Source organism: Phallusia mammillata, chromosome 1 (assembly GCF_965637545.1).
Source record: "Phallusia mammillata chromosome 1, kaPhaMamm4.hap1.1, whole genome shotgun sequence".
NCBI classification, from domain to species: Eukaryota; Metazoa; Chordata; class Ascidiacea; order Phlebobranchia; family Ascidiidae; genus Phallusia; species Phallusia mammillata.
The window spans coordinates 29,572,770-29,589,419 of record NC_137252.1 but is presented as its reverse complement, the minus strand read 5'-3'; the positions used below and the strand labels follow the sequence as shown (position 1 = coordinate 29,589,419).

General features: G+C 40.0%; 3 protein-coding genes across 3 annotated transcripts; 2 read left to right on the top strand and 1 right to left on the bottom strand.

Moving 5' to 3' along the window:
- Positions 1 to 1,173: 1,173 nt before the first annotated feature.
- On the top strand, positions 1,174 to 6,660 carry LOC145208891 (stearoyl-CoA desaturase 5-like). Its single transcript, XM_080079137.1, has 6 exons — positions 1,174 to 2,539; positions 3,041 to 3,247; positions 4,748 to 4,878; positions 5,301 to 5,506; positions 5,853 to 6,082; positions 6,146 to 6,660. Exons 1-6 carry the CDS (start codon positions 2,416 to 2,418, stop codon positions 6,346 to 6,348), a joined length of 1,101 nt encoding a protein of 366 aa, XP_079935263.1. The 5' UTR covers positions 1,174 to 2,415; the 3' UTR covers positions 6,349 to 6,660.
- Positions 6,661 to 7,343: 683 nt separating this feature from the next.
- Positions 7,344 to 11,905, top strand: LOC145209053 (acyl-CoA desaturase 1-like). Its single transcript, XM_080079301.1, has 5 exons — positions 7,344 to 7,671; positions 8,100 to 8,230; positions 9,444 to 9,649; positions 10,000 to 10,229; positions 10,635 to 11,905. The coding sequence occupies exons 1-5, from the start codon at positions 7,524 to 7,526 to the stop codon at positions 10,892 to 10,894; spliced, it is 975 nt and encodes a 324-aa protein (XP_079935427.1). The 5' UTR covers positions 7,344 to 7,523; the 3' UTR covers positions 10,895 to 11,905.
- Positions 11,906 to 14,611: 2,706 nt separating this feature from the next.
- On the bottom strand, positions 14,612 to 16,359 carry LOC145209033 (uncharacterized). Its single transcript, XM_080079280.1, has one exon. The coding sequence runs from the start codon at positions 16,014 to 16,016 to the stop codon at positions 15,207 to 15,209; it is 810 nt and encodes a 269-aa protein (XP_079935406.1). The 5' UTR covers positions 16,017 to 16,359; the 3' UTR covers positions 14,612 to 15,206.
- Positions 16,360 to 16,650: the final 291 nt, after the last annotated feature.

Below are 16,650 nucleotides of genomic sequence, written 5' to 3'. Positions count from 1 at the left end.
TACGTATACGTCACACACGCCCAAAAAAACATTAGATGTGTAACCTACTTTGATCCTGCAGATACCTTTAGCGACATCCAGCGATTACCAAAACCTAAAATCTCGCGGTTTTCATGGCAGTATACCCATTCACTTAGCGCCAACTACCGTTAATACAGTATCAATTCGTTGTTTTTTGGTGTGGACCCCTTTAGCGCCTTCCAGGGAGTAATATCAAGCCCGACAAAATGATGGAGCTACTAATGTAAGAATTCATAGTAGCCAGGTTTGGGAATTTCCGCTAAGTAGCACAACGGAGGATAGGCGTTTATGGTGACAATAATTGCTGATTGCTGACTCAGAAAAAAATCTTTTGCGCCATCTAGCTTTAAACAACCATAAATACCATTTTTCTGGGTAAAGAATAATATTACAACTAACAATGACCAAATTCTGCATCGAAGGCTAAATAGGTGCTTTTTTTGCGTAGAAACTGAGAAAAGTAATATTCTCAACATAAAATCTAATTTGTAAATCGTAAGCTATATAGTTCTGTTTAACAATCCAACGAAACAAGGCATCGCCTAACTATTAAAAAGAATCTGGGTAAAGCCCTCGAGACCTCTTGACTAAGTTTTTCTACTAAAAGTGATTTTAGAATATAATTATACAACAACCAAAAAGATTTAACCCCGAAAATCAATAAACAGATTCTTTTAAATAGGTAGGCGATGCCTTGTTTCGTTGGATTGTTAAAAGGAACTATATAGCTTACGATTTACAAATTAGATTTTATGTTGAGAATATTACTTTTCTCAGTTTCTATGCAAAAATACGTTTCTGCAGGCCGAGGTAAAATAGCCTCAGTTCACAAACGCGTGGTGATATTACGTCACATAAGCTTTACATCGCGTGATAATGGCATGATGGATTGATTTTGACGGAAAAAGTTGGAACACAATTTGAACGAAGGCGAAAAGCAGTTGCTGCAAGTAGACAGGGATAAAGTTCAATGCTCGTTTTTAAAATGAGTTTTTAATGGACTGAAATTGTAGCTATTCAGCATCGTAGGCTTTAGCTTTAGCATGATTCTCTTTCATTTTAATCATGATTTATATGCCTTCGAATGGTAAAATGTGTTGGCTACAGTTATCTGACCCAGCTACGATAGGTTTTGAGTTTGACTAAAGAGCTGAAAATGGGAGAGATACCCAAATTTATCAAGAAACGTCGTTAGTTTAACGAAATGAGGTTATCAGGTTCAAGATATAAATCATTACCATATTTTCAGTTGCATTGTATTGTCCACTGTTTCAGTAATACATCTAAAAGGGTTCGATATTTTGATACAAAATTAGTCTACCTGGGCCATAAGGCTATGCTTTGTCAACTTTTAAAATCAGTGAGAAGCACACGTACACGAGTAAAGGCATGACATCCGCTTATCGATCCAAATACATGCGTTGTTTTGACATTTCAAGCTAAAAACGACAGCGAATCGTTTATAAGCAGACTAAACGAGACCGTCACGAACAGCATGTTTAGAAATGCTGCGGAACTGGTACAGACCATGTGTTGCCGGGTGTCGTGTTACTAATATAGCATATCAATTTAGTGTTTGTTATACTGAAAATTGAAAACAGCTTGCTGCTTTTCACACAAGCATTTCGCCGCAAAAGTTTCAACAAGGGTTGCTATCTGCACTTTTGCTCATGTAGACGGGTTTATTGTGTCATATAGCAGCACCAAATGAAACAATGCCCATTATTGCCGTGAAGTTTTCTTCTGAAACAAGTTTTAACTGGTGGAGTAGACTTGTTCTTGTTTTTATGCAGGTTAAGCAATCAGCTTATTAAGATGGTCATAGAAAATCGAATGGACCTTGTAGACAAGTAGAATTTTTGCATAAGTGGTTTATAAGTAAAGCGCATTTTTGGCTTTAAAGCACAAATTTTGCCGTTTGCTAACTGTAAACGAAATGCATTTTTACTGCATTACTGTGCAACAGTACGGGCGCAGGTCCAAAGGGCACCAGTCCGGCGTCATTTGTCACCGCACCATTTTTTCACTGGAAAAATGTGAGACAAGCTTGTTTAATAGGATAAAGCGTAAAATTTAATACCATGTTAAAACTGTTTACCCGCAGAAACTGAGAATGTATAAATGCGGAATCGCACTTTTTCAAGCAAACCATTTTGGTATTCAGTGTTTCTGTGCTGTGTCAAGCTCATTTTCCTGCGCGTTCTTTGTGTTTTGTCTCAAACTGTCGAAATTACAGCTGCATGGGTTCGTGACTGACGGCACAAAGTGTCAACAGGCTTATGACTTATAATTTTCGGAAGTAGTTGATGACGTTTTGTGAGAAGCATAGTTGTCTGTTAAGAAAAGCCAGAAGGCAATTTAGCGAAATGAGCAGCTTGTGTATTGTTTGTGAAAATGTGTGTTTCAAAAACTTTAGTGGTTGACATTTTAACAACTGGCAAACTACTTAGCTACTGCAAAATTGTCACTGACTCAAATTCTGCTGCTTGCTTTCTGGGCAAAAAGTCGACACTTCCATGTAAGTTGGTTTGTATTTGGTAGTTGTGTAAACATTTCATATTGCGGGAAGTACATCATGGGCCTACTTCCGAACTTTGTTTCTGTGATGTTTCAATTAACCAGTACTACACTCTACAAAAATGTCCGATAAACTGACAATTTTGGCAACCAAATGATGTACTAAGCCGTGTGTTTGATTGGCAGAACTAATCTATTAATTAGTAGGATACATTTAAAATGCCTCGAGAAACTATGCAGAAACATATTTTCAGTAGTGTGTCTGCGTTTAAACGGACCTCCAAGTTTTTGAGGGTAATGCTTCCTATCTTTACGAATGTAATTGTAGCAAAACAACCAAATTAAAACTTGTTTACGTTTATTACCGACTAGGTATGATCCACCAGTGTATAGGGCACCAAAGTTTTAGGCGCTTGTACGATATATGAACTGCTTATTTCGGCCTTTGGCACATCATGAAAGTCAACTTACAGAACTGAACTAATAAGTGTATTTTTTTCAGATTTCAATTTGATATTAGCAATGGGAAAGTGTGAACCAGTGATCCCACCTACTGAGTTAAAAAGAAATGCGTCGTCCACAGCGAAACCCAAAAGTTCAAAGCAACCAATTCTTTGGTACAATGTGTTTAAGTTTTCAGTTATGCATCTTGTCGGACTCTGCGGTGCATATGTGATATTTTTGTGCAACTGGAAGACTACCGCATTTAGTAAGTATTAGTTGCCGTTAAACGACCGTACAGTTTTAATATTTGATATTTTGTATGCGTTTCCGGTTGTCAAAATTAGAGATAAAGCGATACGGGTTTTCGAGGTCGATACCAAATATTAGTAGTAAAATGGGCCGATAACCGATGGTTAAGGCCAATATTTTTAAGTAAATAACCTAGCTTTTACACTTTTTAACAGCAAAAATGTTGATTGAAACGCTAACTTAGGGTGACAGAGCACACCACAAATTTGTACCGTGTCGTTTATTCGGCAACATCTAGCAAGTTATGTTTGTTTCAATACTTGCTTAAACATAAAAACAAATTTTAATGCATACATATTTAGGCTTTCATGTTGGGAGTTATTGTAGACGTATCTGCTATTTTCGTGCTTTGCTTGACGTATAAACGAAAGTACCTGTGTAAAAAAAACATAACTAAACGTAAGTGATTAGCAAGTGGACAATACTCAAGCATGTAGTAGCCCAGTTACAAACGTGTTGTTACCAGTTGTCGGATGACAAAAGCATCGATCTTGATAACGGGTTTAATGACGAATATCGGCGCCGACAACCGGCCTATCCCTATACGCCAGGGGTTCTTAACCAGGGGTACATGTACCCCTTAGGGGTACGAATCACCAAAGCAGGGGGTACGACAGTCAGTGTGAAAATATACATTATTTAAGCATCTTTTTTGTGAAGAATGTGTAACAAATTACTTTGTTACATGTAGTTGATTTCAATTTAATGATTGTTGGTGTGCTGTAAATATTGTTGAACTTACAATACTATTTTAATGCATGCATTCAACACATAAGTTATAAATACACTGAGTTTATCCGTCGGCCATTGTGAATAGGGGGTACGAGAAAATTTCATTAAAGCTCAAAGGGTACGAGCGCAAAAAAGGTTAAGAAACACTGCTATACGCGAAATGTTATATCCTATGTAATGGTGGACATAGACGACCGTTGTCCATCTGTATACTCTACACCAGGGGTTGGCAACCTTTTAGGCGACGCGTGCCAATTTGCTTGTTATTTCCATGTGCTAATGCACTTGCGTGCCAAAGTTTCTTTTTAAATAATAGTGGTTCGTCCCGCAGATATCAATAATAATAAAAAAGCAGAGAGTTTTGTGCATGTAAAGCTGAATTTTAAGACAATGTTATGATAAAAACTGAAAACAACCAGTGTAACAGGAAAATTTTTTACTTCAATATATGCACGCAAATCGGTTGGCGTGCCATGAAAAACCACCTCGCGTGCAACCTTGGCACGCGTGCCAGGGGTTGCCGACCCCTACTACACTGTCTTTGAGCTATTGTGTCGCCATGTTTTCTTTCATCAAGCGAACTGAACTGAACTCAAAACAAACGCCACTGGACTATTTGAAACTTTTGTCACTTTTAGTGCATGTAGTGGGTTCGGTCAGTCTTTTTCAAACGTAGCTAACCAGTCGGCGATGGAGTTATTACTATTTGTTTTGTTTTTTTCAGATATCGTATACGGTATGGTTGGGCATCTCGGAATTACCGCTGGAGCACATCGTTTATGGTCCCATCGCTCGTTTAAAGCTTCACTACCTCTGAGGATTTTTCTGGCCGCGTGCAATTCTGTCGCTTTGCAGGTAAAGAAATGAAATGAACAAGTCTGGGATTTAAATGTATATAATATTGTTGCAAAAAACTACTGTTTAGCACCAAACTGGGTGCTAGTATGGCTAAGTTTGTTCAGTACTTTAGTTAACAATGGTAAATCATATTTGCAAGCGGGCCTGAAATTGGGTCCCGAACCGAAATTTTAAAAAGCCCGATACGTGGTGAAAATACGGCATATATGATTTCAAGTGCGAAGTCGGGCCCAAATCAATCCGTGCCCGACTTACAACCATGTGAAACATGCCAAATTATGATGGTCACTAACTTGGTAAATAAAACATGTTTTTGAAAATGCGTCATACCAAATCTTTACACCTTACAAGTAGTAAGCCTGTTTTTTGTTACGTTGCTACATCTGTAAACCGATATCACTGCCATTTTGCATCAACAGAACAGCATCTACCAATGGGCCAGAGACCACAGAGCTCACCACAGACATTCTGAAACGGATGCGGACCCACACAACGCTAAGCGCGGGTTTTTCTTCAGTCACATGGGCTGGCTTTTGATGAAAAAACACCCTGATGTCTTAGAAAGGGGGTCAAAGATTGATGTCAGCGATCTGATGGCCGACCCAGTTGTCGCTTTTCAGAAAAAGTAACCATTTCAAGTTTAAGACCATAGTTGAATTAGATGTTTTCATCCTATTTTACTATATATGAACTACTACAGTAGTTCTTACAGAAACTACTACCATTCCAAAATCGTAAAATAATTTGGTAACGCTGTGACACAAATAACTAAATGTATGCAATCCATAAACAATATTGCCGTTGAGATGTTGCGAAATATGAATGTGAATGTAAAAGATTTCGGTACAAAAAAGTAAGTTGCCTAATTAACAAATAACAATTGGTACACCACGTAAAGTGGTCTTTTTTACAAAAAAATCCGTTTGTGGCCCGTCCCTTTATGTGCATTGATCATTTTGGTTCATTCGCAGATATTACCGCTGGACTACTCTAGTAATGTGCTACGTGATCCCGATCTCCATATGTTGCTGGTCGTGGAATGAAAGTATCATTTACGCCTACTTCGTGACGTCACTGCGTTACGTGATTTCGTTGAACGTTACGTTTCTGGTAAACAGCGCCGCCCATTTGTGGGGCAACAAACCGTATGACGTCAACATTAACCCAGCCCAAAACTTGGGGGTTACCCTTCTCACTATGGGTAAGTGTAATGTTGTGGTATTATGCACAAAAAACGTTTTTATTTATGGCTCTTTGTTCACAGGCGAGGGTTTCCACAACTACCATCACGTGTTTCCTCACGATTACCGCACCAGCGAGTTCGGAATTCGTTTTAACCTCACAACAGCCTTCATCGACCTCATGTCTTTATTGGGTCTTGCCAGCAACCTCAAAAAAGTTTCAAAAGAAACGGTGCTAGCCAGAAGAAGTCGAACTGGGGATTTGATGAGTGCTGCCTCGGGTTGACAACCAGAAGATCATTATATTTTATTTTTATCAACCATGTTCAATGCCTAAAAAAGTGGTTTAGATGGTTAGAGATGGCCGGTACATTGATAAATTACGATTTTTTGGCAGCGACGTCGTGGTTACTATAAAGTCATACTGTGATTAACATTCTTCTACCTTGCTTGTTTTTTCAACTATATCAATAATACTAATGCTGTCTTGTTTGTGAGTGATTGAGTTAGGTGACTCGCAACGAGCATGAAACATGACCGGCGACGCTTGTGATTTGCGTTGTGTTTTCAAAGAATAAAGTTACGCGAATTGAAATTACCACCTGGACGTATGTTTTATTGGATAAGGTAATACATAGTTGTGAGGGAGAGTTTTGGGTAGGTTTCAGGTTTGAGTTTCAATAAAAGGGGCTTGATTGAGGCCTGACTCTGCACTCTTTTTTGTTGCATTTTCACCATCTTTAACAAATCGAATTTTATTTTAAACAGGATTACAACTCTGAGGTAATGCAATTGAAATGTTTTTCTTTGTAAGAAAGTATATAATTCTCACAAATGACAATAAAGGCCGAATATGCAAAACAAAACTGAAAATTGATAAACTTCATGTGCCAAAAGATATTAAAACCAGTGGTTGATCAGTATGAGCAACATATTTCATAAAAAGAAGCAAAATTGCCTATAGTATGAGCTCTATATTAATTTAGGGCCTACCATTTTGCCAGCAGCAAATTATGTCGAGACCAGCTGTGAGAGTTTTAATCACTGTTTACCTTCCAATCACGTTTTACGAAGCAACCGGAAGACATACAGTAATCCTTAACATACGTGTCCAAGCTGTGCTGTCAGTAAAAAGCCAGACTTTCCAAGAACTCAAATCGAAAAAATGCCAGTTTTGAAGGAAACTTTACGAAAGTTAACCACTAATATTTATATTATACTTCTTGAGTAAAACTATAGCTGGGTGGCCTTGAAGTTGTGAAACTATAAGATAAAGTATTCAGAAAGTTGCTGTGAAACGAGTTGAACTAAACGAACTTTGGATGATTGATGGAAGAAAGGCTCGAAATTTATGCTTTCGCTTGACATGTAGGCTACTGTTGATTTACCTAAAGTAAAAACATGTCGTTTGTTTAGACACTTGTAAATAGGATAGACTAGGTCTTGGTTAAAGGTAAAGATATGGGTGCTAAAAACAAGCATATAACGAGGGAGACACAATATGAATACGTTAATTGGCCTCCGGTGTATTTGGTCGTCGCATTGCATTTGATCGGAGTGGTTGGATTCTTTCACATGTTTCAGTGTGATTGGAAGACTCTTCTTTTCAGTAAGTGCAGCCAACATAGCAGGGCGTTTATGAAAACTTTTTTTTTTAATATGAAACTAGCCTATTTGATTTAATACAACTTTACATTAGCCTATCTGAAAATACGTGTTATTGGTTGGCCTACATTTTTAATTACGCTGTTTGAAAAAACGTTAAATAAGATCCAATTACAATAATTTAAAAACACGTTTTATCATTATATAAGTTGTTGCTGCCGGGCATAATATCTTCTACATAGAGCTCTTCGGGCAATTGCGTTTTTGCACCGACTTTCTACGTCCTATACAGGTCGCCTAGGCGAATTCACATTATACCATCTTGAATTGAACAATCATATATTTTGAATTTCTTTACTATTCTCTCCTATTCATGTTTCATAAGCCTTCACCATAAGGCTTTGCTTGTTTAAACGAATGCTTTATGCGCAGATTTTATATTTCTCGGATACGTTCAGCTTGGTTCAATGGCAGGCGCACATCGTCTCTGGTCCCACCGTTCTTACAAAGCATCCATGCCCTTGCAAATATTCTTGGCAATTGCTCAGACTGCTGGCACGCAGGTAAACATCAATGAAAAATTACCAATTCGCGAGATCAACCATATATGTAGCCTATGTGGTGATATTAACCATGTTACTGCAACGAACTATGTCGAGTTGAAAAAGAAAAAGGAAAATTTGGCAAAACTATTTAAACTAGTGACGCTTATCTTCGAAGGTTTAGACCGAAACAGTGTACTATCAGTTTTTTATTATTGAGTAACTCGTTGGTAAAAATTCATAAATATTTAAGTTAAACAAAACTCAAAATAATTTGCAACGAGGCCGTTTTACAGACAAAAATTAGCTTTTAAACAGTTTTCGTGTTATTTGGCCAATTGTGTAGCATATATTCTTTATGTGCATAATAGACAATGTTTACCACAGAGTTGCAAGTCGGGCCGGGCTTTTCGCGCCGGGCTTTACGGGCCGGGTTCGGTTTCGGGCCGGGTTCGGGCCGGGTTCGGGCCGGGTTCGGGCCGGGTTCGGGCCGGGTTCGGGCTTAGGTATTTGTCAGAAAACGGGCTCAAAACGGGCCTTACTTTAAGTTCCGTTTCCGCCACTTTTTAGTAACAATTCTCTGGCTTTGACCTAATGCCCACCATACTCTAAAACGTACTGATTACCCCAGGGGTGTGCAACCTTTGTTACTGTGGGGCCTAATACAATTGTCAAAATTAGACCGCGGGCCGCACCTGCTTATAATACAAGATGATTTCACTTTTTTGCTTGCAAACATGCTTAATTCCACGCAAAAGTCGCATTTGATTCCAGCCGCATACTGCCAAGTCGCATAAAAATAGCACCGGGCGCATTGAATTTGCTTAAAAATATGTAATAGTTGGACTCGTTTGCCAATACATTTGAAATCCAAGCGTCTCTGCGGGCCGCACAACCTTTAATCAAAGGCCGCATTTGGCCCGCGGGCCGCAGGTTGCACATCCCTGGTTTACCCCATTATCTACTATTGTTCATTGTGTTTGTTGTCTTTTCTCGTTTTTCTTTCGCATACTTTGTTGCAAGGCTTTCGTGGATAGGCCTGTCAATCAAAATTTCGGGCCTAAACGGGCTTCTCAAAAACGTTTCGGGTTCGGGCCGAGCTTCGGGTTTATACTTTCGGGTTCGGGCCGGGTTCGGGCTCAGATTTCGGGCCCGCTTGCAACTCTGGTTTACCAAACTGACGAAGTTTTAAGGTTATAAAAGCCTTACACATTCAAACGTATCAAATCTATAGAAATCAATATACTCCTGGGCTCGTGACCATCGTGTTCATCACAAGTACGTTGATACTGACGCTGATCCCTATAATGCCCAGCGCGGGTTCTTCTTCACCCACATAGCTTGGATCTTTGTGCCCAGACTGCCAGAGGTTATCGAAAAGGGAGGAAAATTGGATCTCAGTGATTTAAACTCAAATCCAGTGGTAATGTTTCAGAAAAAGTAAGCAAAAATTCTCGTTTGAATGTGCTTGTGTGAATTTGTTTGCTTGGGAAGTAACACAAGGTTGCGCCCGTCTGGATGTTAAATCATGTTACTTGAGCAGCAGATAAGAGTCTGTGAGACCTATCCTTGCGACCAGAAAGCCTTGTTATCCTAAATTATTAGCAGGTATGAACCAAATTTCAGCCTGTTTGAAGTGGAAAGATTCATATACGGTATATATATTTGAATTGAACACTCCTGATAAAAAAAATTGGCTCCATGTTTGACGTAGACTAAAGCTTCAGTAAATGTTTTTTACTGGTTATGTTTTCAATCTTATAACATTTAGCACCATATTGTATTTGTAGATATTACAACATCGGGGCTCCAGTACTAGCATTCTTATTGGCCCCATTTATCACGTGGTACTTTTTTGCTGAATCAGCTATGTTATCGTTTACTTTCGGAATGTTTCGTCACTGGCTGTCCGTTCATTTCACGTTTATGGTGAACAGCGTAGCACATATTTACGGCTACCGGCCTTACGATTCGAAAATAAGTCCGACAAACAACAATATCATCTCATTTTTTACCATGGGTGAGTACCAGCATAGTCATTCAAATCTCGATTCATAATTTGTCGTTTTAATTGACACAGTTTACAAAATTACTATTTAATTGACAATTTACTAATTTACAAAATGCTGATCGATGCATACTTATAGTCATTGAAAACTGGACATTCACCTACAGTAAAATATTACAAAATCATTGATATTGCAAATTTCCAATTCGCAGTTCGGGTGAGGAACCTAAAATGGCGCATAGCTATTATCTGCACCGAACGTGCCCTTCACTGTTTTGCGCTTCATAACGTTTCAACGTTGCGCAGCTATTTCGGCTTGGTGATTGTTTCGGTGCAATTGTGTTGCTATGTTGTCTTTCACCAAGCGAAATAAACTCAACTCAACTCAAAGTAGTAAACCACTTGTTTTTTTAACAGGCGAAGGTTTCCATAACTACCATCACGTGTTCCCGCAAGACTACCGAGCCAGCGAGTACGGCTTAATGTTTTGCTTCACCACATATTTTATTAAGCTCATGGAAAAGCTGGGTGTTGCATGGGACCTAAGGACAGTTTCCAAGGAGACTGTGCTGGCGAGAAGAAAACGAACCGGCGATCTGAAAACGAGTGTCGTCGGATTTGCCGACCCAACGAACGATGAGTACAAAGAAAGCGAAGATGAAAATTTACCTTACTAAATACAATCCTAAACAGAGTTATACAAAATTTTAAATATTTTTCGTCAAAATAAGTTTACATGTGGTGGCAATATACTTATCTTCGATAACGTTGTGTGGGGACACTCGGCAAATTCTGTTACACTTGCCAAGGTTAACACGCCAAACGATTTGCGGGTTCTTATTCAAGTACTAGTTGGTACAAGTTAAACTATTATTTTGCTTGCTTTTAGATTGTTGTGGTGTAGCAGTATTTAAAAGTCAGTCTATACCACTGGTTCCCAACCAGGGCCCTTGGCCCCCCAAGGGGGCCACGAGCTGTGGTCCGGGGGGCCACGGGCGTAGATTCACCAGAAACACCCACTAAAAACCATTTTCTTTTTAACATCATTCCCCAATTTAATCGACTATTTCACATACTATTTCTCTATAGTGAGGTTTTTTACAATTACAGATTCTTATTTAAGCTACTGAACCTGTTTAAAGCCGAAATTAGTACCAAATTTCAACACGAGATTGCCATTTACATTTTTAGGGGGGCCACAGGTCCTGTAGGGTTACTTGAGGGGGGCCATGAAGCCCAAAAGTTACTTTTAGGGGGCCACGGTCCACGAAAGGTTGGGAACCACCGGTCTATACCAACCAATCTGACAACGTTTACCACCATAATATAAGAAAATGTTGGCACACAAAGTCACAACCAATTTGAGATAACAATTAAAGTACTCGCGGTTTGCAAAAGATGGCCAGCCCCTGTAAGTCTATGAATGAGTTGACATGTACAGGTTGAGATGTTTTTGGTCTAGTAATGTTAGCGATTGACTGTCAATTTTTCGTAGCTTAGACCACAACTACCTTTCTGAAAGAAAAAAAAAAAAATTTTTTTTTCTGCGAATTTGTCAGATCTAATTAATATTTCGTGTATAAATCCGATTTGTGACTTGTGTATCGCTATGAACAAATACTATGTGGTCAGGATATGCTGCATGCTGTACGAAAACTATTTTCATTATAAGTAACACTTTATCCACACTGGACTTGTGAAAACTGGCAGGCTAAGTAAGGAGCCTTCCCAACGACATCAGATCAAAATATGCATACATCTGATCACGAACAGTCTGAAATACAACAGCATTAAAATCGCATAGAGAAAAAACTAAGATGATGTTAGTGAGGAAAAATCAGATGGTAGTCAGTAAACGGTTGGAAAATGAAAGATAAATCCACAAGAAGACACAAAGGTCATATCTTTCTCTACAAAACAGTTCGAAGTTTCCCTTTTGCTAAGAATATTTGAAACCCAGCACTGCATACTCAAGAGCCTGTTTTACGATGAAAAGCGTAATACTTCTGTAGTTAAAATAATAATCAGCAGCAGATTATGTTTAAGCTATAATATTTCATTTATTAAATACTTAACTGTTAAACAAGCATCGCTATTGTTACTGAATTATTTTGGTAACCTCGAAATTTACAGAAAGGTGTTTGGGTGCGAGATCTTTAACGCTAAACCTTCCCAACTATCCCGATTGTATTCTAACACTCGAGGCTACCTCCCTAATTCGTAAAACGGTCCAAGACCCTGCACTAATGGCTTATCGCTAAAACCAATTGTTACAACGGTGACTTCGCTACTGGCCAAAAATAATATATATTGTAATTAATAAAACCTTCGAAAGGTACTGTTCGATCACCTTACGTCACAGCAATAACCACGTTGCACTATAGCAAAACACAATAACAGCACAACAGCACCAAAACAACCGCGCACACTTCACCGGGGCCAGGAGAGAACTGCCACACCAAACACAAGGAGAAACGACGTCACATGCCTCTAGGAATGTGACCAATCACAATGCGCCGCGGGAAATCACTGAAGCGGGGATGCGTTCGAAATGTTACCGGTGTAAACGTACAAATAAAGATATTAAAGTGAAAAGGGGTGAAAATGGAACACAAGAAAACGAATGTGGAAAAACAAGAAGTGAAAGGAATAACGTGAAAATAAATATGGCTAAACAAAACAAACAAGCATTATGAAACAAAACAACTAATATATTAGTAAGTAAATAAGTGAAAAGCAAGTGCAATAATTGAATATTGAATAAGCGTATATCAAACTGAAAGAACACAGTGAAACACAGGTATAGTAATTGATAAATATACATAAAGTTACCGTGAAACTCAAGTGCAATAATTAAATATTAAATAAACGTATACCAAACTAAATGAACACAGTGAATAAACAAACTAAGTGAACACCGGTTCACGTTACACTCCCCCGCCTGCATTAGTCCTACTCCCGGAGGACGCTTTCTTTAATTCAGGTAGAATTCCGTCTGTTTACGCATTCTCTTTGGTCTAGTTCAGTGGTTCTTAACTTTTTTGGTGTGGTTTCCCACTAACGTCAATCACCAACTTTGAATTTCCCCCTCGAAGTTATTTTAAAATCATGTTTTGTGCCCTACGTTAACAAAAAAATATTTTTTAAATAAAATAATTTTGTGGAGCGATTTGGTCTGGACCCTAAAGGTATACTGCAATCTCATTTAGTTTAAATAGTGCTTCTGTGTAAGATTAAACTTTTTAGAGTATTGAAGAGTCTGCTCTGCTTGCATTATTCATTTATTGCATCACAATTAACAAAGGAAAGGCTTCTATTCGCGCACAATAGCAAAGTCATTGATGGTTTTAGTCTTGTCTGTGATGTAACAAACGGCCTTTGGATTTGTATGTGTCTTGTAAACCTTGGTGAAATTAATCTTACATGTTGTTGCAGAAAATTTTTAGTAAAGTAACTTTCAATGGTTAATTCAAAGCCGGATTCGACCCTCGAGCGCGAGTTTGCTCTTTTCAAGCTTACATAATTTCCCTTTCGAAAACATTAAATTTCCCACCGGTTAAGAACCACTGGTCTAGTTTCCAACACGTCGCTCATAATCTGCACGTCCGCGGACAAACCAGACCCGTTGTCGCATAGGGGTCGTTTGGAGCCGCGTTTTCCTGAATCGTCTTCGGTGCTCGGGACCATCACCTGGACAACAACAGTTGGTAACGGCTTGTCGGAACCACGTGCTTGTTCACGTAAAGCTACATCTTCTTCACGACGCTTCGCAACAATCTCATCTCCATCGTTGTGCTCATCAAAATTGGCCGATGTTTTCTTCAAGCGATTGAAGTGCACTACTTGGGTTTTGCCGGTTTGATCAACAATTTTGTAGTTGACAGGTCCTTGCTTCTCTACTATTGTTATATTGCTTCTCTATTTACTTGCGCTGACACTGGAGGGTCTCGCGTGCCACTTCCCTGGCAAGTGCCAGCCGATCTCGGAGTCCTTCCAGATGGACCAAAGGCGACTGCTGGTCGTGCGGCGAGGGCGCATGTATCAGGTCAGCGGGCAGACGCAAAGGAGACCCTGTAAGCAAGTAGTGGGGAGCGAAGCCAGTGCTTTCATGCCGACTGGAATTGTATGATGCTACCACCGCTGACAAAGCCTCATCCCAGTGCTTTCCATCCTGACTTTTTCTTCACAAGAACAATTGAACTCGACCAGGGAGACGTTGACGGACGGACTAAACCTTGTTTGCGCATTTCGTCGATGATCTCTTCAACTTTATGCTTGTGACGTTGCGGCATCCTCCTAGGAGCTTGGCGCACTGGTCGAGCGTCTCCCCGGAGACTATATTTCGCCAATGTTCATCAGCCTGGCCGTCCTCTGCTTTGTGTGTGACGCTGGAAACTTGCTCAGGTTCGGAAGTCATTGCGGTCGGGGGGAAACTCTCCCATCACTTGCACCTCCGTTGATGCAGGGACTCGGGTCAGTTCCGCTAGAAAGACTTCCTTTTCTTCAGGAATAAGGGACTGGTTCAGCAAAGGCACCCTTGCTTTCCCGGCGGTCATCAGTGCGGTCTTATAGCAAAGAGAGCAGTTATACTTTTTCAAGAAGTCTAGGCCTATGATGCACTCATGCGCGGAGTGGTTGCATACATAGAATCGGTGGCTCACAGTTAGTCCACCAACTTTAATGTTTACTTTAGCTATCCCAAGAGAATTCAACTGCGTGCCGTTTGCAGCGACCAGGCCAAAATTGGTTGGACACGACTCTAGGTTCATATTACCAACGTTTGAAAGTTTTCGCCACAGGTGTTCGGATAACAAAGATACAGTTGCCCCCGTGTCTACTAAAGCACATACCGGCACGTTTTCGGTCACAATCTCAACAAATCGCGGTAACACTTGCTACCGGCGGACGGTCGGAGGGTCGGAGGGTCGGAGGGTCGGAGGGTCGGAGGGTCGGGGAGTCGTTTGGTAGTCATCATCGATTTTGTGGGGGTCAGTCTAGAGGTTGCTCACGTCGACACTGGTGTTGGAGATGACCGGCCTCTCCACAGCTGAAACACCTTCGCTGATTTAAGGGTCGGGAAGGGCGCACATCGGTACGACGTTGAGCCAACGCCAGCGTCCGAACCTGTTGCTGCAGATTCTCGCACTGGGCTTGCAAACTCGCAACAGTGCTTGTTAAATGCTCTGTGTTTTTGTGTAAACCCTGCTTCAGCTCAATCAGGGTAGTAATTACAGTATTGTCAAAATCGCGTTTGTCATCTACGGACGTAGTGACTGTTGCGACAATGGCCGTGAATTGTTCGTTTAAAACCAACTCGGCAGCGGCCCAAAAGTCACGCTTATGGTTCAATCTATTCGAAATATTAGCGGCAAGGTTTTGATCTAATAGTCCAGACAACAACACAGTGTACATTACTTCTCTCTTGATGTCTTCTTCGTTTTCCTCGGGGTACGCTTTGTCTCCCAGCTCCTTGATTGCACGCACAAATTCTCGAGGCGTTTCGCGAGGCATCTCCCGACGTGTAATCAATCGATGGCGCAGTTTATGCAAGTAAGCGCCGCCGGTACTGTTCTTTAGAGCGCGATCGACAATGACTGAGTAATCCAGGTTGTATACAGAACGGTCCTTGCCTTGTATTATCCAGCGGAGCTCGTCATCAATAGTAGACAAGAACAGGTGCCGTTTTACCTCTTCAGTAGCCTTAATGCTGTTGGCGTACGATTCAAACACCCTAATAAAATCTTGCAAATCCGTTCCCGGCTCATACCGAGGCGGAGGCAATAAAAAGTTAAAAGCCATTTAAAATAATAAAAACAACAGTATGCTGTAAAAGTTCTTGTAAAAATAGTGTAAAAATGGGAGTTCTCTCTATAGAAAAGTCACCGTCTCGCGATAGCAGGGTCCTGGCGTGTTCGCCAACTGTTACGGAATTATTTTGGTAACCTCGAAATTTACAGAAAGATGTTTGGGTGCGAGATCTTTAACGCTAAACCTTTCCAACTATCCCGATTGTATTCGAGGCTACCTCCCTAATTCGTAAAACGGTCCAAGACCCTGCACTAACGGCTTATCGCTAAAACCAATTGTTACAACGGTGACTTCGCTACTGGCCAAAAATAATATATATTGTAATTAATAAAACCTTTCACTGTAAATTATTTTGGGTAAAAAACTCGCAACATTTTGGGTAATAGCTATAATAACCCAAAACGACATTGGCATAAAACTTGTTTTACCCAAAATATCAAAAACGCTTACCCAAATTTATTTAGGGTAGATTATCTTCCTACCCAATTCATGATATATACCCATGAAGCATTTTGGGTTGGTAACATTTTTACCCAAAACATGAGAATCACCCTTTACGGTAAAATGGGTTAATTCTTATTTTACCCAAAATATAAAAAAGCATACCCAAATTTATTTAGGGTAG